This window comes from Pristiophorus japonicus, chromosome 15, assembly GCF_044704955.1.
Source record: "Pristiophorus japonicus isolate sPriJap1 chromosome 15, sPriJap1.hap1, whole genome shotgun sequence".
Taxonomy (NCBI): Eukaryota; Metazoa; Chordata; class Chondrichthyes; family Pristiophoridae; genus Pristiophorus; species Pristiophorus japonicus.
In genome coordinates this window covers 76,714,880-76,740,688 of record NC_091991.1, presented here as the reverse complement: position 1 = coordinate 76,740,688, position 25,809 = coordinate 76,714,880, and the positions used below count along the sequence as shown (strand labels likewise).

Here is a 25,809-nt window from a genome sequence, read left to right as displayed (position 1 = left end):
ATACTTACTGCCGCTATACTTTGGAAGCCAGCGTACGTTTGGCGGCAAACCGTTGATGTTAAAATGCTTCCCATCAAACTCCGAGCACTGCTCTTCCCTGAAATCCCGTCTTCCCTTTGGACATGGCTCAGTGTTACAGGATCGGAATTTCATTCTGCGACCCACACAATACTTCCCACCATTTCTGGGCCTGTTTGGGGGAAAAAAGTAATTTAGGAATGAAGCAAACAGCTTATCACGACGTCAATGGGTTGGACAGTAAACAACGTTTCAAGCCTATGGAAATAGAAATGACCTTCTCACATGTACAATACTTGAATGACAAATTGACACAACACCAAGAACTGGTTTTCCTCAGCTACAAAGATATATAATTATCAATTTTTTCGCAGCTGAAAACTAGTAAGTATCAGAACATGTCCTCAATTTATTAAACCTGCAAAATTCACTCCCTACAAAAATTATTTTGCAATACTGTAATAGGAAATGAGCTACCTGAAGGTCAACTTCAGCTGACAATGTGTGATAGATGGAGGTTTTCATTTACCTGAAAACCACTGGGTGCAGCCACCCCCTGCCAGCAGTGACACTGGATGTGGTCATCGTGAGAAAGTCACGCCATCATTTAACTGTAATTTCCAATTATTTACTTTTTGAAAGGCAAATGGAATGTTGGCCTTTATTGCAAGGGGGATAGAGTCCTGCTACAACTATACAGGGTATTGGTGAGGCCACACCTGGAGTACTGCGTACAGTTTTGGTCTCCTTAGTTGAGGAAAGATATACTTGCATTGGAAGCAGTTCAGAGAAGGTTCACGAGGTTGATTCCTGAGATGAAGGGATTGTCATATGAAGAAAGGTTGAGCAGGTTGGGCCTATACTCATTGGAGTTTAGAAGAATGAGAGGTAATCTTATTGAAACATAGAAGATTTTGAGGGGGCTCGACAGGGTAGATGCAGAGAGGATGTTTCCCCTCATGAGGGAATCTAGAACTAGGGGGCATAGTTTCAGAATAAGGGGTCGCCCATTTAAAACAGAAGTGAGGAGGAATGTCTTCTCTCAGCGGGTCATGAATCTTTGGAATTCTCTACACCAGGGAGTGGTGGAGGCTAGGTCTTTGAATATATTTAAGGTGGAGATAGACAGATTTTTGAATGATAAGGGAGTCAAGGGTTAAGGGGAGCGGGCAGGGAAGTGGAGCTGAGTCCATGATCAGATCAGCCATGATCTAATTGAATGGCGGAGCAGGCTCGAGGGGCCAAATGGCCTACTCCTGTTCCTATTTCTTATGTTCGTATGAAAAACGTATTTGTCTCTGCTACTGGATGTCGAGAACCAGTCTAATTGGGAGGATGGGGGATTTCAATTATGTGGAGAGACTAGAGAAGCTTGGGTTGTTCCCCTTAGCAATGAAAAGGCTAAGGGGAGATTTGATAGAGTTGTTCAAAATAATGAAGGGTTTTGATAAGAGTAAATAAGGAGAAACTGTTTCGATTGGCAGAAGGGCCGGTAACCAGAGAGTACAGATTTAAGATAATCAGCAAAAGAATCCAAGGTCAGATGAGGAGAATGTTTTAATGCAGCGCGTTGTAAAGATCTGGAATGTAGGGCTTGAAAGGGTGGTGGAAGCAGATTCAAGATGTAACTTTCAAAACGGGATTAGATAAATTCTTGAAGGAGAAAAATGTGCAGGGCTATAGGGAAAGAGCGGGGAATGGGACTATATGATAGTTCTTTGAAAGAGCCACCACAGGCACGATGGGCCGAATGCTCTCCTTCTGTGCTGGATCGTTCTATGATTCTATGTGACCATCTCCAAGAGGCGTGATACCCAGGCCAAAAGCTCTCTGTTTGGTACGGTGTTCTGTCTTCTCACATCCCGTTGGTTAAAGATAATCGTTAAAGGGATTGCTTCTGCATCCTTACATTTCAGGGTCATTCTTTCCGTCTTCAGTCATCTATTTGCCGAGCCTCCTGAATTTCTCACCGGCAGTGTGGATTTGTAAAGTTGGCTCCACTGTGGTGGCTTTGGTTACAGTACGGTCAGTATTTATCCCATCTGTCTGCTTCTGTCTGTTATTTTATTCGCAAAATTCAAGGTAGGCTATTCTCGTCTGAAGAATTGCCTTCCAGGAACTTGGATGGTCAACAAGAGATGAGCCTGGGGCCGGTTTCATACATCTGTCAGTTGTGTGACACCACAGGCCACGCAAGCAAGTGTTATGGTTGACAATCACTGGGAAATATCCATAACCTTCAACGCAGATCTTTAAAAAAGAAACTGTGGGAGAAAAGAATTCAGGAGTGTCTGCTGTGAAATCACACACTCCCATCCCGCGATTTTCCTCCATTAATTTTAACGTATGGGCTGGGGGGTGGGGAATCTCAAGATGCGCGATCCCAGGTTGTATGGACAGTGGAGGCATGGAACCTCTATCCCCTTTTAACAGCTGTCTTTTAAGACTATGGAAAACGGAATCCAAAAATGCAAAATAAAATCCGCACTGAAAGGTATTTAAATCACAGTTGTGGTGTCCGTAAATAAAATCTAAATTTCACTGCAAAGCAACTAAAATGTCGCTAAATTTGAAAAAGAAATGACTGCAGTGCTGTAATATTTTAAAGCATAACCACCAAGTTAAACAGGAACAGAAGAAAACAGGCTGCAGCAAACACAGATGGCAGGAGAAAAATAAATAAAGTGTGATTGTCTACACGAGAACTTCACCTGATCAAAGTGCTCTCAATGTGGCTTGGAAATCCAAGAGACTGCTTCTAGGTATTTCTGTCCCACTGCATGACTGAATATTTATTTTTGTGTATCTTGGTTGACCAAGGAGGAACTATCATTTCTCCATGGAAAAGTTTGTCAACTTTGCAATTTATTTGAGAAGCGCAGAGTTAAAGAATTTCCTTGCTTGAATAGTGAGCAATAAGGACGCTGCTCACAGCCTTATTTTAGGGCGTTAAATGTTCAGCCCCTCTACTGTTTAATAATGTCTTGGGAAGATGGGAAACAAATGGCTTTCGAGGCACTTTTCTATTGTGCCAGCACGCTGTATTTCTGACATTTCTGAAACCATGACCTTCGGTAGTCGGCAGCAAACCAAATGTATGAGCGGTGGCCTGGAAGATTCGCTAAAAAACAACAGGCCTTCCTCTCAGCCTGCCTTGGGAGATTCCCAACAGTTTTACATTTGGTGCGTGGCTGGCTGTGAGGAACCCAAATTTCACTGCCGCCTATCGCCCCCAGAGAAAGGCCTTTTTGAAGTGCCTGGTTCGCGAGGATGAAGAGGAACTTACTCTGGCTTGTTACAGTCTCTCACTGCACTTCTGATCCCTCCATCGCATGTTCTTGAGCACGCTCCGTACTGTCCCCAGGGTCCCCATTCTCCATCCACTGGCCTCATTGCCATCTCCTTATTCACGCAAAGTCCGTGCCGACAGTGCTGCATCACACAAAACAAAAACTGTGTTTTAACCAGTATATAGCGGCTGAGAGAAAAATGAACCTCATGGAATATAGTTGTTGGAGATACTCTGTTTAAAAGAACAGCAACTCACACATTGCAACAGTGGGGCACAGCCATTGTCCTCAGCCAGGGATCAAACACCTGATCACTTTGTGTGACTCCTACTGAAAAGTGTTTGCAGGATTACACTTGGTTATAATTCGATAACAACTGCACCTCAACCACATGGGCTCAGTTAATGGAAGGGCTTTCTCATAGGCAGAAAGTGACTGTATTGCCTGATTTAGCAACCTTTAAAGGTAGGACTTCGAAATGCCAATCAATGTTTGTCATGTAGGCTCACACATGAGTAATAGCCACTTGGGTGAGGTACTGGAGGGTTTCTGCCCAACCCAGCATGTGTCACGAGGGCTGATTAGTCTCCACCTATCCAGGTTGGGTGTGAGTCAGGCAGAATGGCCCCAAAGGATATTCCATCTGACGTGACATAAACCTGTCTGCACTCCTGGGTTCAGGTCACTGAAATAGGCCAGATAGTTCCCCGATTCAGGCACGCCTCCTGGCAGAGATGTTTTGGGAGTGTGATGTATTTGCTTCATGGGTTCTTTGCTTAAGCATTCATAGCAGCACATTGCTATTAGGAACTAGTTGGTTTATTAACAAAGGTTTAACAATCACACTACACATTATCAGTTCATCCCCTAGGCTCACAACCACCTGCCTCATCGTGGATGACCTAGACCCAACTGGCTGGGGTTTTATTGATTCTTGTGAACATCACGTGGCTGGCTAAGCCACTCACATTGCAACAGCTCCACAAACCTGTGAGCATACTCACATGTACATACATTACAGGGAGAAAAGTCAATTGCTGCTGCAAGCCCGAGAGGCCGAACACATTGGTAATAGCTACTGCTGTCCAAAATCTGCAGCGGGAAGCCTCCAGGCTCAACACACTTACTGTGCCTGGCTCCAACTGTTGGCACCTGGGCTCTGCTCAGATCCTACCAATCGGAACAAGGCTGGGTGCAAGGCCTAAGTTCCGGGATCAGTGGTTCAAGCTCCAAATAGGCATCCACCCGGCACACACAGAGTAAAGTCAGGCGGGAGGTGCAGTTACGTCTCTCCCATCTATTTCGGATGGGATCTCCTTGCTTGCGACCACTCCAGCTCTTCTTGGAGGACCCCCAGGAAACATCTGGGCAACATAAATGGGGCAGAGTCCCAATGTAACAGATCTCTGCCGCATTTTCCTTTGCTTTGTGCCCAGGAACTGGGAAATCCCCTGGTGCAAAGCAGAGAGAAATCGACCCTAGCGCCCAAGTTTCCCCAGGAGTTGCTCTGTTTTTATTGGAGCAATTAGATTTTTTTGGAGTAACTTAAAAATCACAATTCTCCCCATTTAAGTTACTCCAGTATAAGTGAGTTAGTTAGGTTTTTTTTTTAGTTCAGTTTTTTTTTCAAAAGGGGGCGTTACCAGCCACTTATGCCTGTTTTGGACATTTAAGAAAGTTTAGCCAGCTAAAACTTACTCCAAATTAACTTAGGCCAGAGTAAGCAATCACTTTTGTACATTCTGAAAAACCTTGCAGTGAATTAAGAGATCAGCACAGGTAGCCAGAGAAATGGGGGGGGGGGGGGGGGAGGGAAGTGACAGCACTAAACACCTTCTCAACAACATTCATTAAGCATAAAAACCATCAATAATAATTAAAAAGTAAATAAATAAAAAATAAAACTTAAGTCCTACCTTCATACTGGGCCAGGGAAGTCAGCGGGCCGGGAGGCCACTCAGCCAGGGATAGGGGCAGGAGAACTCACGGCAGGCAGGAGAACTCTCAGATAGAGTTAAGGGTGCAGGTGGATGGTGCTCGGCGCGGAGTATTGGTAACTGTGAGCCGTGGAATGTGAAGTAGTGAGAGCGACAGTCTGCCCCGGCACTGGCAAATGGCGGGCGGACAAATGTCAACAGCGGCTCTGGGCAATCCCACCCATTCCCAGTGTAGCCGACCGAAAGTTCCTCTGCCGCATTCGCTCATGCATCAAGACCGAGACTGTGAGCTGGGCTGCCCTGCCCAGGGACCCAATGAGCAGAGCTACATTATTTGCAGAGGATGTTGAAATCTATGGCTTCTGAGCCGATTACTTACATTGCTTACAAGAAAAGGGCCAGTCAGCTTCAAAACAAGTAGGGAAGGAATCCTGGGCTAGAAGTCCTACTTACATCTGACCACTCGGCCAGGGATAGGGTCGGCAACTGCGAGCATCGGGTCCCTCTCAGGTTGCAGGACATGCTTGGAGCAAGGAGCTACTGCACATGCGCACACACTCTAGCGCGCATGCGCAGAGGTCCCTGCACTGTTTTTAGTGCCGAGACCTGGCTCCGCCCCCCCACTGAATGTGGTGTGCCACGCTGAAGCCGAAGACGTCCTGAGGAGCGGGGAGAATTGCAAGGTAACTTTTCGGCGCCCTTTTTACTCCAGAAGTGAGGAGCGCCGTTTTTACGAGGGGGCTGGGAAACTTGGGCCCCATGTTTGGGAGTAGGAAGAAACACACATCTTTACATCCAGAACAGGTTAAAGGACAAGTTATCTCCATATTAGAAATGTTGACCTTAAGTCTTAACGTCACTTAGCTGCTTGCTGCTGACCTTTCACACTACAATTATAACAGGCAGTACTCGTGTAAATTTAATCCAAGAATATGTTGCCAGAACTGAAAATGTGAGAAGATCCAAGTCCATCAGATGCACAATATGTAGAGTTAAGATCATTCGTTGATCTACTTTCTGGTGACGTACAACACCAGATAAATACCAGTACAGTGTGATCAAAGATGTCATTTGCTTTACTGCATAAAAATCAAATCTTTATACGTCAGTGAAATGGGCAACTTTCCTCCAGTCTGGGGTATGTGCAAGGAAATAAGCATTGTCCATCTTCACCACCCCAGCTGTATTGTACCTAATGAAGACTATAATTGTTCTTTGTTTGCATTTTTAGTGACTATTTTTCACACACACACACACACACACACACACACACACACATATGACCATAGACTAGTCTCCACATAGCAGCCTTCAGCTGGACTATGGAAGGGACCTGGGCAACAGGCCATTCCGCAACCATTATCAATTCCATTGTGCATTTAGTTAACAAGATGATGATCTAACAAACAGAAAGGGGCAATATACTCAGGTTTTCCTGCCCCGTAAGTTAGGATTTTCTGTCCTCGAGAAGTCCTCCAACTGGTCAGCAGCTGATAAGGCTTTCTCCTGGGCAGCTAGTCAGCAGGCACCTTGAAGACTTAAACATATAACCAGTCAACTTGGTGTCGGGTGCTTTCTCCACCCGAATTGTCAAGCCGGATTGCTTTTATGAGTACGTCAATCCATCCTGTGATCCCGGCAAAAGCCATGATCAACGAGAGCACAGGTTAGGGATAGGGCTACACCACTGCAGCCCCAAATCTCCAGCCGCTGGGAAGTGTGGGATCAGTTGAACTTAGTCGTTAACTTTTTACAGAATTCAGTTTCCTGCCTATTCACAGTCACATCAAACCGTTACTGCTCTTAAATAAATGCACAGAAAGACTCGACGTTGACTTGTCCAAGAGAGAGTCAGTTCTGTTGAACTAGTGATGTCAACAATATACAGTGACATTGCACTTACCGACATTTGACGCACGAGAATGAGTGGACTAAACAGGAGAGACACAAAAAGGGCGCTGGGAATGGTGACACTGCGGATTGTGGTTAGGAATGCTCGGCTCAGTGTCATTAAGTCAGGGAATCTCTGCTTGTAGGACAAGATAATCCATTTCTTTGACCTACAGTGACTACACTGCAAAAGTACTCCATTGGATGTAAAGCACTTTGAGCTGTCCGGTGGTCGCGAAAGGCGCTATATAAATGAAAGTATTTTTTCTTACAACCCAACATGCAATGTCACATCATGCACACAACTTTGTAGCAACTTTGTGTGTTAAATCCTCCGATGTGGCGAATACGCCCCGCAGTTTAACTTGTGCACCTTTTCACAGCTGGGATCGGTCTCATTGCAGAACTGATTCCACTGGAATCAGATCCCCAATAATTGGAGTATAAGATATGGAAGCAGTTGAATGTTGTGCAGATAGCGTTATCTACATCAGGACTGGGGAGACACACCTCTGCCAGCTGGTTTAACTGTCTCAATAAACAACGGTGACTGACAGTGGAGATAGGTTATCTTTCAGTGAAGACAACATATATAAACAAACCGATAAGTTTCCTGATTTGCATTCCTTTCTATCAAGCTTCTTAGGAATGTGGCGATAATTTATGAGCCTGGTAGGCTTGTACTTTGCAAATTGTCCGATGCTGAGGTAATAGATTTTTCTGTGTAATGGTGTTTATCAGGAACCAAACTAGTTTTTTGTCACTCGAGAAGTCAGGTTTTACTACAACTTATCTTTATCATCACACAAACAGAAATAGGGAACAACCTGCATAAATCAACTGGAGCTCTTTGGCTCCTACCCGACAAAAAGTAGCGATTATATTTGGATGAGGCAGCTAATCCTAATAAAAAGATGTGAGATTTCAGTTTAGGATTAAAACAAAACTCATTCTACAATGAAAATCAAACTGAACCACAGAAGACACCAATGATGGCATCACTGAGGTACACGAGGGCCCAAACTAGTGGCATGAGGTCTTGGAAAATGTACCTTTAGGAGACACTCTTTCAGGAATCAATGTAGGCATAACAAGAAATTAAAAGCAGATTTTGTTTGATAACACTCCTGTTTTACTACGTTAAGCACCCCCGATTTTAATGGCTCCATCATTGGTGGCCGTACCTTCAGCTCCAAGGCCCCAAGCTCTGGAACTCCCTCCCTAAAACTCTCTGCCTCTTGACCTCTCTTTCCTCCTTTAAAACCCTCCTTACAATCTACCTCTTTCTGCCCTAATATCTCCTTATGTGGCTCGGTGTCATATTTTGTTTGATATCGCTCCTGTGAAGCACCTTGGGACATTTTACTACGTTAAAGGCACGATATAAATACAGGATGTTGCTACTCATTTAGCCTCCAATGCCTTGTGTGCTGGAATGGAAGGACAAGGCTACGCGCTGACCAGGGCCCACAGAGACTCTCCATGTCTTCTGTGCATTCAGGAGAGGCACCCACTGCAGGCCCAGGCCTTTCTCCAAAAGGGAGCAAGGGGGAAACACAGAAGCTGCACCATCCAGGCTGCTGGTTACAGACCACTCCTGACAGATATCGATCGGCCTGCTGCCTCTTGGCAGCGCTATGATGCATCGTCTGGGGAGTAAGTACACAATATATTGCAAATTTATAAACAAAAATACATTAGCAACGATTACAGAAGTTTAAGATGCACAATCAAGAAAGAAAGCCATTAAGGGCAGACTGTAGTGAAGGATATAAAATATTAAATGGTACAGTTGAGGTAATCCTCGGGAATTACTTCAAAGTAAATCAATGATGCATTAAAAGGAACTGATGAAAAGTGGCAAACAGATGCAAAGGGAGAACGTCAGTAGCCAAAGAGTGTAAAGGTTTGGAATGGGTCATTGGGGTTATTCAAATTAGTTGTGATTTTGGGAGAGTTATGTTCTGGAGGGGTGGGCTTTGATATGCTGAAAGGGAGTTTCTCAGTTCTGCCTTTATGTTTCGATATGTTCTTATCACAGTCAAACCTGTTCCTAAAGTTTTGTTGCAACGTAGAATTTGTTCCAACTTTATTTTATATAGCGCTTTTCACAACCTCAGGAAATAGACATCCTTCAAAGTGCACCCTTCCTCTGATACACAAAACTTTCAGCTCTCAAGGACTGTGCGCTAACAAGAGTGGCCCACACTTACATCAACATGTAAAACTCACAGCCTGTAGAGATCATATTTTTGGTTTTGAGTGCAATATAACAGCTAATCAGTCAGGATAATGGGCTCAAGTTTCGGACGCCCGCTAGAACGGCACACATCGGAGAGGCCCGCCTAATTTTACAGAACAAAAATTGCGCCGAATACTTACCTCGCGATTCTCCGATATCTGTAGGCCCATTTCCACCTCGGTGCGGTGCAGCAGGAGCTGCTGGGGGCGGAGCTACAACCCTGCGCCGAAAACAGTGGCGGCAGCTGTGTGCATGCGCAGTAGCTCCCGGCATCCTGTCTCTGGAGCGACGACCCTATCCCAGGCCGAGTGGCCTGACGCATCTTACCTCGGCGGTGGGGCCCGCCTGCCCGACCTCTCGCTGGGGCGGGCCCTGCCCGAAGTCCTCGGCGGGGCCCGGCTTCGTTGTCTTCTCCCCCCCACCACCCCCATTCTTCTTCTCCCCCCCCCCTGTTCTTCTTCTCCCCCTCCCCCTTTCTCTTCTCCCGCCCCCTCTCTTCTCCCCGGTGCTGCAGTAGGTGAGTAGAAATAATTTTTTATTTATTGAGTGATGTTTTATTTATTTATTTATTTATTTATTTTTTGATTGATTTATTGGTTTATTTATTGATTTATTTCTCATTTATTATTTATGATGGCTCTTTATTTGTAAAAATTAAGTGTTTAATGTTTGTAAGCCCCCCTTTCCCCCTTTATCTCTCGTTCCCTCCGCCTGATTTCTAAGTGTAGGCAAGGTTTTTCTGAGCGTATAAAAATCTACACTTACTCCATTCTAAGTTAGTTTGGAGTAAGTTTTCGCTGCCTAAACTTTCAAAACGGGTGTAAGTGGCTGGACACGCCCCCTTTTGGAAAAAAAAAATCTGTTCTAAAATGGAACTATTCTAACTCTCGAGAACTGGAGCAAACTAAATGCCGGGAATTACAATTTCTAGGATGCTCCATTCTAAACTAGTTGTTCCAAAAAAATAGGAGCAACTCGTGCCGAAACTTGAGCCCAGTATTACTAAATATATACAGTTAGCCCACATTAGTAAAGAGTTGTGAAAGAAAGGAATGCTTTGCATGGAGACCACCACATCTTTTAAGGGAAGAATAGATAAATATTTGAAGTAGAGGAAGAAACAGGGCTATTTGGGAGAGAGCGGGGCAGTTGGATTACTCTTGGACTGCTCTAGCAAAGAGCCAGTACAATCACAATGGGTTGGAGGGCTCCTTCTGTCTTATAAACTGCTATGGATTATCATCATGAACATATAAAATACTATGTACAGCAGAGTCTTTATTCGCCAGATTGGAACTCACTACCACAGGGAGTGGTTGAAGCAAATATTATAGATGTATTTAAGGGGAGGCTAGACACACATATGAGGGAGAAGGGAATAGAAGGTTATGCTGATAGAGTTAGATGAGGAAAGACGGGAGGAGGCTCGAGTGGAGCATAAACGCTGGCATGGACTGGTTGGGCCAAATGGCCTGTTTCTGTGTCATATATCCTATGTAATCCTATGAATTATCTGCTGGTAATGGAAATTGGAGAATAATTGCGGTTCTGCTACAATAAGGAGTGCTCAGATGTTGGGAGAGAAAGGGAAAGGCCGTAATTTTCCCTTCCGAGTGGGGTCGGGTGCGTGTGAGCCGCGTAGCAGGTCGGTACCGTGATGCCTTGATCAGCCTGCTCTTCAGAGCGACCTTAGAGTAATGGCCCCTATTAAAGCAGGCATATGCGTAATCCGGCCCTATTAAATGGTGCGGGTCTGATGATGTCATCGATGACTCATTTCCAGCGCCCATATTTAAAGCAGCCGTGCACTGAACTCACTGGAAGGTTTGCAAGGGAGGGTGGAAGGTGTTAAAGAAAGGCCACAGGAGAGATAAAACTTTGCAAACATGGACAGCCAAAGGCAGAGGGCTGCACCCTGATTCTCGGATTCTGCCTTGCATACTCTTGTGAAGGCTGTCAGAGCAGGCAGGGAGGTCCTCTTCCCTGATGACAGGCGAAGGAGACCTCCACTGACAACAAAGAGAGCTTGCCTGGATATTGCTGAGGAGGTCCGCAGCAGTGATGTCATCAGAGGACCTGGATACAGTGCAGAAGGTGGTTCACTGACCTCATGAGGTCAGGAAAGTTGAATGTGATGTCACCCTCACCCTCATCCTGAAGTGCCCGTCACCACATCCCCATCACTCTGCCTTCCCAAGCCTATTCCTGCACATCATTCCTCACACCAATATACCTTGCACGTCCACACACCCCTCTCTCTCTCTCTATGTACATACTCACATTCCCATCTGACTAACCACCCCTCACACTCACCCTCATCCTAATGCAATCATAACACCACAAGACGAGGCCATTTGGCACTGGCACCTCACTCCCTCAGTCAACCTCTGTAATAATCCATCCATTCCTTATACTCATTCCATCACTCTCACTCAAACTCTGCTTCTTTCCCTCCTAGCAGGAGAAGAGAGCCCACAACAACAGGAAGAGGCAGAGAAGCGGAGATGGCCCTCCAGTCATTGCACATACAGCAACAGAGGCGGTGGCTCTTGAAATTTCAGGAGTTTGAGAGACATTGGCGGTGGTAAATGGAGAGTGGGGCACCTCCCAGCAACCTGGTTACAGAATCACATCTCATGAAGTCACATGGCATACAACAGACACCTCACGTCAGCAGCCAGTGAAATGTCATCATTGCATAATGGTAACCGTTATCTATTTAATCCCTTGTAACCTGCATTACACCTGTCCACCAGAGGGCCTACCTGTTGGAGTCCCAAGGGATCCCAGCATCCCTTGGGAGCACAGTATATAAGCAGGCCACCCACGAGGTACCTGCAATCTGGAACCTTAATAAAGGAGCTAAGGTCACACTGGCTCATCACACACAGTACTCAGTCTGACCATTTATTAACAGTAACGTTACCCATTCTTCGTATAACAATTGTAATTGATCTTTTTACTCTCCCACAGGCTCATCAACTGCCCACCCTACCCCCGTCCTCTCCACTGTCTAGTCAGAGGAGGAACCTCCAGCCTCTGAGGGTGCAGCTTCACCAGACCCAAATTGCAGCCAGCACCAGTGCAGATCCATAAACCTCGGTGGGTCCATTGTGCCATAGAGTAGTGTTGTCAACTGGTGTCTCACAGTTCACAAGTGAGCAAGAGCAGGTGATATTGACAGGGACTGCAGTGGAGACTCCTCGCCAGAGGACGCAGGACACTCCCAGCTCTGCTGAGCTGCATGCAGACGCTCAGCCTCGGAGGCCTTCGAGAAAGAGGGCGATCCTGGAGGAGCAGAAACAATTGCAGGAGGCTCTGGCATCATGTCACGGGCATTAGCGATGATGTGCTCTTCCATGGAAAGGATGACCAACAAATGTATGGAGCATCAAATACACCACTCACATGAGCACATGCTGGCTGTGGGCAACAGGTGACAGGCCCTTGTAGACCTCCTCTTAAGAAGGGATATATAAGCGTAGACATGGGTCGTCATTGCCTCACTGCTGTGCAGCCAGGTGCTCGCCAGCTCCTTGCTCGCAGGGAAATGCGGATGGCCCCATGAGAGGACTGATGGTGACAGGGAACATGGAAGTGGGGGGCTCTTCCCAAAGCGCTCCCACTTCTCAGCCGTTACCTCTCGCTCAGTCAGAGCCCCAGATGCTTCCTCGGATCGCGATGGCCGAGTCTGTCCCTGCACACTTGCAGGAGGAGCAGACTTTGGCGGTGTCCTCACAGGCTCCAAAATCCAGAAGACGTCCGCCAAAAGTGTCTACGCAGTCACAGCAGGGAGGTGAGCAGCCTGCCTCTGCCTCTGCTGAAGCCAAAGGGATTGCACCTCGTAGAAGCACTCGCAAACTAAAACTGACACAGAAGTAGATGCCCCTGGTCAACAAATTTCAGTTGTTTTGATTATACATATAAATGTTTTTCTTTGCGCCACTTTCGGGTCATCTTCATTTTTGCCTCAAACCTTGGAATAAAAACAGAAAATGCTGGAAATCTCAGCAGGCCAGGCAGCATCTGTGGAGAGAAATACTGCGACCCATCGTCAGAACTAAAACGGCTCGAGATGTACCAGATTCTTAAGGAAGTGCAGGGGCACTGAAAAGGGAAGGGGAAGAAAGAACAAAAGGGAAAGTCTGTGATAGGGTGAAAGGCAGGAGAGATTAGAGAGACAAAAGGGATGATGGACAAAGATGAGATGGGAATGGCACAAGTTCGGAAACAAAAGATGAGTCTCATCATCATCATCATCATAGGCAGTCCCTCGGAATCCTGAAGTGAGTTCTTTGGTGACTGAACAGTCCAATACGGGAGCCACAGACTCTGTCACAGGTGGGACAGATAGTCGTTGAGGGGAGGGGTGGGTGGGACTGGTTTGCCGCACACTCTTTCTGCTGCCTGCGCTGGTTTTCTGCGTGCTCTCGGCGTTGAGACTCGAGGTGCTCAGCGCCCTCTCGGATACATTTTCTCCACTTAGGGCGGTCTTTGGCCAGGGACTCCCAGGTGTCAGTGGGGGTGTCACACTTTATCAGGGAGGCTTTGAGGGTGTCCTTGTAACGTTTCCCCTGCCCACCTTTGGCTCGTTTGCCGTGAAGGAGCTCTATGTAGAGCGCTTTGGGAGTCTCGTGTCTGGCATGCGAACTATGTGGTCTGCCCAGTAGAGCTGATCAAGTGTGGTCAGTGCTTCAATGCTGGGGATGTTAGCCTGGACCAGGACGCTGAAGTTGGTGTGCCTGTGCTCCCAAGGGATTTGTAGGATCTTGCTTAGACATCGTTGGTGATATTTCTCCAGCGACTTGAGGTGTCTACTGTACATGGTCCATGTCTCTGAGCCTTACAGGAGGGCAGGTATTACTACGGCCCTGTAGACTATGAGCTTGGTGGCAGTTTTGAGGGCATGATCTTCAAACACACTTTTCCACAGGCGGCCGAAGGCTGCACTGGAGGCAGTGTTGGATCTCGTCGCCGATGCCTGCCCTTGTTGATAGGAGGCACCCGAGATATGGGAAGAGGTCCACGATGTCCAGGGCCATGGATCTTGATGACTGGAGGGCAGTGCTGTGCGGTGAGGACAGGCTGGTGGAGGACCTTTGTCTTACGGAGGTTTAGCGTAAGGCCCATGCTTTCGTACGCCTCAGTAAATATGTCGACTATGTCCTTGAGTTCAGCCTCTGTATGTGCGCAGACGCGGGCGTCATCCACATACTGTAGCTCGACGACAGAGGTTGGGGTGGTCTTGGACCTGGCCTGGAGACGGCGCAGGTTGAACAGCTTCCCACTGGTTCTGTAGTTTAGTTCCACTCCAGCGGGGAGCTTGATGACTGTGAGGTGGAGCATGGCAGCGAGGAAGATTGAGAAGAGGGTTGAGAAGGGAGTCTAGATGGGGTGTGAATGGTGGAATCATCACCACTGTCATGGGAAAGAGAAAAAAAAAGAGGGGGTGTTTAAAAAAAAAAGAGGAAAGGGAAAAAAAAAATATATATGGGCAGAGGTTATGGTCTGGAATTGTTGAACTCGATGTTGAGTCCAGAAGGCTGTAAAGTGCCTAAACGAAAGATGAGGTGCTGTTCCTCGAGCTTGCATTGAGCTTCCTTGGAACAGTGGAGGAGACTGAGGGCGGAGATGTCGGAGTGGGAGTGGAGCAGAGAATTACAATGACAGGCGACCGGAAGCTCAGAGTTACACTTATGGACTGAATGAAGGTTTTCTGACAAGCAGTCACCCAATCTGCATCAGGTCTCCCCAATGTAGAGGAGACCACATCGTGAGCAGCGAATACAGTATACTAAATTGAAAGAAGTACAAGTAAATCGCTGTTTTACCTGGAAGGAGTTTTGGGGCCCTGGATACTGGGAAGGGAGGAGGTAAAAGGGCAGGTGTTGCATCTCCTGCGCTTGCACGGGAAGGAGTCGTGGGAAGGGGAGGGGGTGCAGTGATGATTGCAGAGTGGACCAGGGTGTCACTGAAGGAACGGTCCCTTCAGAACGCTGAGAGGGGAGGGGAGGGGAAGATGTGATTGGTGATGGGATCACATTGAAGATGGTCAAAATGACGGAAAATGATCCGTTGAACGTGGAGGCTGGTGGGGTGAAAGGTGAGGACAAGGGGAACCCTGTCATGGTTCTGGGAGGGAGAGGAAGGGATGAGAGCAGGAGTATGGGAGATAGAATGGACATGGTTGAGGCTATGTTAACCATGGTGGAGGGGAATCCTCGGTTGAGGCACTAGTGGTATCGCCAGAGCAGATGCGACGGAGACGGAGAAACTGGGAGAATGGAATGGAGTCCTTACAGGATGCGGGATGGGAGGAAGTGTAGTCCAGGTATCTGTGGGAGTCAGTGGACTTATAGTGGATACTGGTCGAAAGCCTATCCCCAGAGATGGAGACAGAGAAGTCGAGGAAGGGAAGGGAAGAGTTGGAGATGGACCATGTGAAGGTGAGGGAAGGGTGGAAATTGGATGCAAAGTGAATGAAATGTTCTAGTTCAGGGCGAGAGCAGGAAACGGCACCGATACAGTCATCAATGTATTGGAAAAAGAGGTGAGGGAGGAGACCTGAGTAGGACTGGAATAAAGAATGTTCCATGTATCCCACGAAAAGGCAGGCATAACTAGGACCCATGCAAGTTCCCATAGCAACACCTTTAATTTGGTGGGAGTGAATGGAGTTAAAAGAGAAGTTGTTCAATGTGAGAACAAGTTCAGGCACACAAATCTTGGAAGTGGTTTTGTCACTTGGAGTGAATGGTGAGACATTAATTAACTTGGAGCATTCTGACTTTGGGTGAGAGCAATGCCTTGGTCATTGTAGGAATGCTTTATGGTATTGTGGGGGGGGGGGGGGAGGCGCAGGGAGGGGGAAACTTGGGGCAGGCTGTGGCAGGCATGTGGCTGCATTGAAACAAGTTATGTGAATCTGACCATGAAGAGGACATCCCGGGTAGCAATGTGCGCCACTGCTGGTGACATCTGCATCTCAACTTCCTCCTCCTCCTCCTTTGAAGAGGCTGTGTGCTGTGCGCCTTGTTCCTCCTGCAGCTTCCATCCTTGCTGATGCGCTATGTTGTGCAGTGCACAGCACATGACGATGATTCTGGAGACCCCGGCTGGTGCGTACTGAAGGGCTCCTCCAGATCTGTCAAGGCATCTGAAGCACATCTTCAGCACGCCTATTGCCAGCTTTCAGCTGTGGCTCAGTGGGTAGCACATTTGCCCCTGAGTCAGAAGGTTGTGGGTTCAAGTCCCACTCCAGGGACTTGAGCACAAAAACAAAAGCTAGGCTGGCACTCCAGTGCAGTGCTGAGGGAGCACTGCACTGTCGGAGGTGCTGTCTTTTGGATGAAATATTAAACCGAGGCCCTGTCTGCTCTCTCAAGTGGACATAAAAGATCCCATGGCACAATTTCAAAGAAGAGCAGGGGAGTCATCCTTGGTGCCCTGGCCAATATTTATCCCTCAATCAACATAACATAAAAAAGATTATCTGGTCATTATCACATTGCTGTTTGTGGGAGCTTGCTGTGCACAAATTGGCTGCCGTGTTTCCTACATTACAACAGTGACTACACTTCAAAAGTGCTGTGAGACATGTGATGGTCGTGAAAGGCGCTATATAAATCCAAGTTTTTCTTTCTTTCCGTTTGCTTGTTGTGTGACACATCTGGTGGAAATGTGGCTCTGATTATAACGCTCCTCAACCTCAGTACTTGGCCTCCTTAGGGGTGTCATGAACCACGTCTTCAGCGGATAGAGCATGTCTCCAAGCAGCCAGCTGGTAAGTGTGTTTGGAGGTGTGAAGAACTGAGGGAGGGTGGACTGGCGCAGCACGAAAGAGTCAAGACAACTGCCAGAGAATCTGGTGCACACATGCATGATCATTTTTTTATAGTTGCAGGCGGTTCGCAAACACTGCTGGGTGAAGATGGGGTGGCTTTACGGCCACACGTGTGCAGTCGATGACGCCCTGTGCCCGTGGGAAGCCAGCCAGAGCCGCAAAGCCGAACGATCACTCAGTAACACTGGCTTCATCAGTGTCAAAGTTGATATAATCGGCTGACTTGTAAAATACGGCATCGGTCACGTGGGTGATGCAGCTGTGGGTGGCCGACTGCAAGAACGCACAAATTTCTGTTGCAGGTCCCTGGAAGGAGCGAAGATGTTGAGGGCGGTGGTGATGTTGACAGCCATTGGTAATGCAGGTCCGCTAGGTCCTCTGGGCAGCAGGTCTTGTTCCAGAAAACTACAAATGTCTGCGATGACCTGGCATGATAGCCTGAGCCTCCTTTGGCACTGCTGCTCAGTCACGTTGAGGAAGCTCATCATCTGCGTGTATACCTGTGTTAGGGGTATCGCCTCCAGCGCAGTGCGGCCCTCTGCTGACGCTCTCTCATGTGGAGCATCAAGTCATTGAGGAGAAGGCTGCTGTTGTGGCTGGTGGTGGGGCTCACATTGGTCCGATTCTGAGGACCAAGGTGAGACAGCATAAGCGATGTCGTAGATGGCAGGTCAAGTAGTGATCAGAGGGCTAATCCCTCAATGTTGTGACAGTGAGCAGCAATGTGGTGAGTGACTTCTGAGGGTGCAGAAATGGCCTGCAAACACCAGAAACTGAACTGTGTGCACAAAATGGAGTCAGCAACAGCCTTTCCCTTTGCAATGAATAACGTGTGTGCATTTATGTGCTTTCCCCAGTTGTCAATGAATGCCCTCGCTCAATGGCCACCGAGCTTCTGGTTCCCCATCACAGGTGAGGTTCTCGAGCTGCATGCTTCCCGAGCTCCTGCCATCAGAAGCTGCAGTTAAACGCCCCGTTAAGTGTCTGATAACAAGCATTTAATGAGCTTAATTAGGTCACCTGACTCTCCCGATCGGGTACGCAACGCTCTGGGAAACGCGCCGAGTTAAAGGCGTGAGTAGGCGGGACGACGGCCAGTTCCCAACACGCTGCTGATTGTCACTATTTTTACAGCTGTCCCACCTCCAAACCCGCTCACACGGCAACGGGAAAATTCCGGCCAAAGAGTCAGCACATTGACCAACTGTTGGGAACAGAGCGAGAGAGAGAGCGGGAGGAGTGCACTGATCAGCAAGAGAGAGAGAAAGAAAGAAAGAAAGAAAGAAAAAGAGAGAGCAGCACACTGGACATCTGTTGGGAAGAGAGAGATAGAGAGAGGAGCGAGAGAGAGAAGAATGTGTGCATTGATCAGCTGACAGAGAGATGGATGCACTGATGAGCTGCCAGGAACAGAGAGAAAAACTTAAGACAACGTAAAAGTGCCAAAATTCATTGTAATTATTTTAACATGACATATACTCTAAATTAATTTAAAACATCCTTGTATGAACTGCATATCGATATAATTTACTACTGCAGTATGTACGTCATTTTCTGAATTTTTGTAGTCATTGTTTGAGAGTTTTTCCCCTTTGAGGCCCAAGATCTGTCTAATTCAAGATTCAGGCGGGCCTGTAAATGGCCGAGAAGCTCATCCACCTGACACTCAATCCAGCTGATTTACCCGAGAGACACCTTCGCACTATGTTCCTGAGAATACCCCCTGTTCTTCTTCGGATAGTGTTGTAGGATCTTTTACATACACCGGAGTCAGAAAACGGGGCCTCATCCGAAAAGCGGCATCTCGAGCAGTGCAGCACTCGCAGGAGCGGTGAGAGATTGTAGAGCGATGTGATCGGGGCCCAGGAGCGGCATGAATTCGGGGCCCAGAAGAAGCGAGGGCCCAGGGGCAGCACAGGCCAGTCCACACTGCGATATGTGTGCGCACTAGGTCCGTACAGCAGAGCTGGTCTCCAATTGTCTTGGTTAATCCTTGCCGCTGACCAAGACCGAGCTCTGTCAAGCCCGTGTGGTGGCTGGTGTGCAACGGTCACCACACGTTAAAAAAATCCACGCACAGGCATCTTCAAGATATAGTTCACGACCTGAAATATCTGGTCCTTCATTGAAACACCTGTGAACTTTTTGGCATGGAAGCAAGTCATCCTCGATACGAGGGACTGCCTATGATGATGTTCCTGAATAAATGTGTAGGTCCAGATATTCAATTTTTTTTGTGAGTTATATTAATGCACAACTTTATACTGTGTTCTTATCATGCGGAGTTATTTACAGTGCAATAGTTGTCAGCCACATAATAATGGTTTACCTCAGACTCAGAATCCCCAATTTGCACAGTCCGGAATGTTGCTGTGAAGTCAGGAAGCTCTCTGGCAACATCAGGAAATAATGGAGTCAAACAGTGAGCACACAGAACAAGGTGTCAGCCGTGGCTCATATGGTAGTACTCTCTCCTGGGGGGCCAAATTGCCCCTTTTTTAGAGATCCGTTAGTGCCTCCGGGAGGCACAAACGGAGGGGTAGAGACTTTTCACCCAAGGTTGTGGGGCGCGACAGGCTCTCAGGAATTTGCCACGGCAGGCAGCGCCCTGGGCCGCCACGCAACCAGCGTTGACATCATCGCCATGTGCGGCGACTCGTCACTGCCGACACTGACCCCTTACCACCCTGAGTCAAACGGTTGTGGGTTCCATTCCTACTTCACAGAATCTCGGCTGACACCCCAATGCTGCTTTGGCACAAGTGCTGCCTTTCAGATGAGGTATTAAACTGAGGCCCAGTCTGACCTCTCAGATGGGGGCAAACAATATTTATATAACGCCTTTGACATAGTCAAACGTCCCAAGGTGCTTCACAGGAGCGGACAAAATTTGACGCCGAGCCACATCACGAGATATTAGGACAGGTGACCAAAAGCTTGGTCAAAGAGGTAGGTTTTAAAGAGCAACTTAAAGGAGAAGAGAAAGGCAGAGGGGTATAATAATGGAATTCCAGAGCTTAGAACCCAGGCAGCTGAAGGCACAGCCGACAATGGAGGAGTGATGAAAATCGGGGATGCACAAGAGGCCAGAATTGGAGGAGTGCAGAGTTCTCGGAGGGTTGTATGGCTGGAGGGGGCTACAGAGATAGGGAGGGGCAAGACCATGGAAAGATTTGGACACAAGGATGAGAATTTTAAAATGGAGGCATTGCCAGACTGGGACCAGGAACACAGCGGTGATGGGTGGGTGCGACTTAGGATGCGGGCAACAGAATTTTGGATGAGCTCAAGTTTATGGAGAGTGGAAGATGGGATGCCGGCCAGGAGAGAATTGGAATAGTCAAGTCTGGAGTTAAAAAATGCATGGATGAGGATTTCAACACAGATGAGCTGAGGCTGGGGCAGATACATGTGATCTTATGCAGGTGGAAATAGGCGTTCTTGATGATGGAGAGGATATATGGTCAGAAGTTGAGCTCAGGGTCAAACAGGGTCGAGGTTGCGAAAAGATCCCACAACACTATTTCGAAGAAGAGCAGGTTGAGCTCTCCCAGTGTCCTGGCCAACATTTATCTTTCAACCATCTCCTAAAACAGATATTCTGGTCATTTATCTCATTACTGTTTGTGGGATCTTGCTGTGCATAAACTGGCTGCCATGTTTCCTACATTACAACAGTGACTACACTTTAAAAGTACTTAATTGCCCGCAAAGTATTTTGGTATGCTCTGAAGCTATGAAAGGTGCTATGTCATTCTATCATCAAACAGCTTTAACGGACTTGGAAGATGTGTGGTCATCTGTTCTGCACCTCCTGTTAGCACCTCCAGGGGGCTACTGTTTCCAAATGGGGCGTAACCGAATTTCAACCCCCCAAGATCCTTGATAGGTTAAAGCTGACAACAAACACTCATTTTGCCATTTATTGATCTCATCTGCAGAGTGGTTTTCTCAAATCCTGAAACCAAGATCCCAAATTTGGCCCTCCGGTTTTTTCGGCGCAACTCCGAGCTCCCCCGCCGACATTTTACATCAGAAGCAGCACCAAAAAAAAATCAGTGCGATCATGGCCGATTCTCGGGCCGTCTGTGGAGCTGGCATGACGCAGAAGAAAGAGAGGGGGCGGAGCTAGGTCCCGGTGCTGAAAACAGTGCCAGGACCTCTGCACACGCGTGCTACAGTCTGCACGAATGTGCAGTAGCTCCTGGCAGGCCGTTTCGGCAAACGCACGCTGCAGGCTGTGTGGGAGGAGCCGAAGTATGCCGTCCATAGACCTGGCCGAATGGGCTCTCTCATCGGCGGCCTGCTGCGTTCCCTAAGGTAGGACTTCTATTTTTTATTTGTTATTTACTGATTGATTTTGGTGCTTTAGGTGCAGGGTTCCTTCCATTTTATTTGTTAATTAATTGCTTATTACTTTTTGTTTGGTGCTGGTTGGTGCTTTAAATGTAGTTACTTGCGCCGATTCTTTAACTGTAAGTAAGGACTTTCTGTGCGGACAAAAGTGGACACATACGCTGCCCTAAGTTAGTTTAGTACAACTTTTTTCTGGCAAAATTGGCATAAATGGTGTAAGTGGCTGGGAACGCCCCTTTTGGGGAAAAAAAAACTGATCTAACAAAAAACCTAACGAACTCACTTACAATGGCGCAAATTAAATGGCCATATTTGCAACTAAAAAGATACACCAGAAAAATCAAGTTACACCAAAAAAAACTCATGGGGAACTTTGGGCCCAAGTCTCTCCTTACAGAGACAAAGCTTTGTAGCATGGGTTACTCTTCCAAATGTTACACGGGGTGAAGATTCAGCTTAGTTTTCAAAGGATGGAAAGTGGCAACATTTGGAGGACTTCAAAAATAAAAACCTAGCAGATTAATTTGTGCAACTTTAGCATATGTGGCACCTCATGATGACACAGCACGTCACAGAGTGGCCATAACCTGCTCTTCATCTTACGGCATGTTTAGACTGCAAATGGTTTTGCTAATTTACAGCCTTTTTTCAGGTTTGGTGGGGGGATAATGATCTAGTATTTGAGCTGAAGGGTGACAGTGCGAGGGACTCTTCATTCTGCTTTGCGTCAATATCAAGCTCACCATGCCTAGGTCAAGTGTAGAACTAGTTACACAACTTTCATTTTCCTCTGGACTATCTCAACTAGAGGCTAATGACCCGAAACATAAGAACACGTTAAGTATAGGTTGCACACATGTCAGAACTTTCTATCTATCCCAAACACGGGTGTAGGGTTACCTGCAGCTCAGAGCTTTCCCTCGACTGCCCCGATAAGGTGTCAATGACCTAAACACAGGAGAACAAGCACAGGTCACAAAGAGGTCAGAGCTTCCTCAAGACAGCCCAGTTAAACGTCAACGATCCCAAACATAGAAGGGTGCAAGCACTGGCCACAGGCCATAGATCTGGGCTGTTCCAATGACCTGAAATGTAGAACAGCCAAGAATTTTCATTACTGCTAATCCATAGCGTTAATCATGATCGTTGGAGAGTACGTTCTTTTGCGTGTAAGCTCAAAGACTTCCTCATGTGCAGCAGAAAACCAGCCTGTAGTTTGCTGTCCAGAAGTTCTCAAAGCACAAGATATACCCACACACTCAGCTGACTGAGGTGGGGCGGGTAGCGGGGTGGGAATCCCTTCCCAGCTGTTGCTGAAGGTCTCTGTCTACACTCATGAGTTGGACCTCATCCCAAAATTTCCACCCACTGACATCATCATACATCCTACACTGATAAACATTGATTTCACTAGTTAGGAATGATGAAATGTTTAGAAAAAGTTCCTCTGGGTCAAACAGTTTATGGAAAATCATAGTTAATGTTGTGTTGAAGGTTTGCATTTACTATAAGCAAACTTTAGGCTCTACCTCCTCAGTCTGTGCTGAATTCAAACTTGGGTCTCAAGAGTTAAATCGACAGTGCTCCAATCAAACTGAGTATTGTGTATTTAGACACTCTGTTAATTACTCCACGAGGCAGGGGCATGGTACTTAAACTGTGAAGACTGTAGTCCTTTATTGCAGCTCCTAGCTTTTATACTGGGTTACCTGCAGTGTGCAGGTGACCCTTAGGTCGCCATCATCAGCACCCTCTGGTGTACAGGGTGAAGGTACATTCAGTGTTACATATATCATAACATTGTAAGCATGCATACATAACAACACTCCCCCCAAAGCATTTTTCAAGTCCTTATTGCCATGACATGGGGAGCTAATCAGTAGTGGGCTGTGGGAGGTTGTGATGAGGGTTGTGTGGGTGCCAGGTGTGATCCCTGTGCTTGAGTCTGGCCTCATACATTCCGCCCCACCCCCCCCCACACACACACACACACACAGACCATGTGGGTGTCACTGTTGTGGGATCCCTCAGTGAGGGAGCCAGTGCAGCAGTGGGTAGCCTAAATACTCTGTAGAGTGGGTAAGTGTGTGGTGGTGGGCAAGGCTGCAGGACTGTGTGGGATCCTTGACCTCCATTTGTGATGAAAGTCTGGTCATCCCAGGGTCCGCCAGGAAAGCTGGAGGGTACTGGCCTGTCGTTCCTGGTGTTGGCCCTGGTGGCCAGGTGGTGTAGGGCCGATCTGGGGCAGGTTGCCAGTGGTGGTGGCTGTGCTGCCCATTGACCGCTGTCCCTGCAGTGGGTCTGCTCCCACTGGGTGTGTGTGAGCCCTTCCTGGGGCATCACATTTGTCCCAAAAGTCCAGGCTACATGGTCAGGTAGCCTGCTGGACCTAGGGGTCTCCCATGGGGGGGATTCCTCTGGCATTTACATTGTACCTGAAGAACCCAGTGTCCTTTAACAGTCTACTTCCTCTATATATGACACATTGGCTCTGATCATACATCGTCGAGTCTACACTGTTATCTCTCTTTACATTGTTACTTACAGCCTTTACATCACTTTTTTGTATCTCGGTCTCTCCCTACATGGTTACATTTGTCATTTTAACATTTCTATCCTCATCATTAAGCATTACAAACTTGTTCTTAACATTACTTACACAAGCATTCATTTCATTTTTCTCATCAATTACTCCGGCATCACAATTCAACGTTACATTATCATACCTGCATTCAATAATTGCATTTTTAAAGTCCTTGTCATCTTTAGAGTGAAACTGACCTTTTAAACTCTTTGGGTTACCAGTCTCCTTTAAGGGGGCCTTCCAATCCGGTTTGCCACTCAGTGCCACGTGTCGCTCCTCCACCGCTGCCCCTCGTGATTTGGTCGCGGCCATTTTGATTTTAGGCTCTTCGCCTCGTGGTGCGGCCGCCATCTTCTCGCTCTCCTCCAGGTAGGCTGTGGTGATCTTTTCCTTCTCAGGTTCAGCCATAGATGTCGGGAATCCACTTTTTCCGACGATATTCTTCCCTTGGAGTTCTGCCATGGCCCGGAAGGTGAATTCTGGCCGTTCGGTTTTGGTGATCTCGCCACGGTGTGGTGAAGTTGTCGCCACACAGTCAAGCTGGACGGTAGGATTTCTAGGTGCAGCGATGGATCCAAGTTCGGGACTGCGTGGGATGTGGATTGCTGGAGCCTGGGGGCAGTCGTCACTTCGACCGACTTGGACCTGCTTCATTCAACTTCTTTCCAGCAGCATTGGACCATCGTCGACTATGAACCACAGGGGGAGTTTGTTCATCATGCCGCCCTGGGAGACCTGGATGTCCACGCTGCCAACGACTGGGATCTTGCGTTTGGTGTAGGTGCCCAGCTTCGCCTGGACAGGAGACAGTTTTGGTCATTTGGTGGGATTGATCCGAAGTTTTTCAAAGGTCGTCTGGCTCATCAAAGACTGGCTCGCCCCTGTGTCAATCTCCATCGAAACTGGAACTCCATTGATGTCTACTTCCATCTTCCACGGAGAACTTTCGGTGGAGCAGGTATAAATTCCATACTCTTCTTCCAGGGATTGAGCAGCTTCGTCTTCATCTGTGTCGGAGTCCAGGTGATCCGCCAATTCTTCAGCGACGCGGTGAGTAAAGCTTTTTCTGCACATTCTCTGAAGGTGCCCTTTCTCGTTGCAGCCTTTGCATGTATAGTCTTTGTAGCGGCACTGGTGGGTCCTGTGGTTTCCTCCACTGCGCCAGCACGGGGCTAGCCGGTTGGCCCCATGTGGCGGAGTCAGGGCTGCGAGACTCGGGGCAGCATTTCTGCCTTTAGAAGTGGCCATTCGGTTCACTGCACTCGTCAGTTTAGAGTCCTGGGTGTGGGTCATCATTCGCTTGGAGTCGCTGACTGAAATCACGTAGGCCTGGCTCACTTTAATTGCCTTCTGCAGGGTGACTGTGATGTCCGCAGAGAGCAGTTTGTGGAGGAGGCCCTCATGTCCGATTCCGATAACAAATATCTCCCTTAGTGCTTTGTTAAGGTGGTCACCAAAATTGCACGATGCAGCCAATCTTCTTAAATCTGCAGCATACTTAGCAATTTCATGGCCTTCAGGTCACCGGTCAGTGTAGAACCGGTGCCTGGCTGTGAGGATGCTTTCTTTGGGTTTTAGTTGCTCCTGTATTAAGGTTACAAGTTCCCCATAGCACTTGGTTGTTGTCTTCGCTGGGGCTAACAAGTCCC

At 47.5% G+C, this 25,809-nt stretch overlaps 1 protein-coding gene across 3 annotated transcripts in view; it reads right to left on the bottom strand.

The window, feature by feature from the left end:
- LOC139280864 (A disintegrin and metalloproteinase with thrombospondin motifs 20) overlaps window positions 1-25,809 on the bottom strand; it is a 551,188-nt gene that overhangs the window by 261,564 nt on the left and 263,815 nt on the right. For all 3 annotated transcript variants that reach the window (XM_070900621.1, XM_070900622.1, XM_070900623.1), the window contains 2 exons: window positions 3,305-3,450; window positions 9-190 (listed from right to left, as the gene is read on the bottom strand). In XM_070900621.1, coding sequence (XP_070756722.1) covers window positions 9-190; window positions 3,305-3,450 — 328 coding nt within the window. The remainder of the gene's footprint in view (window positions 1-8; window positions 191-3,304; window positions 3,451-25,809) is intronic.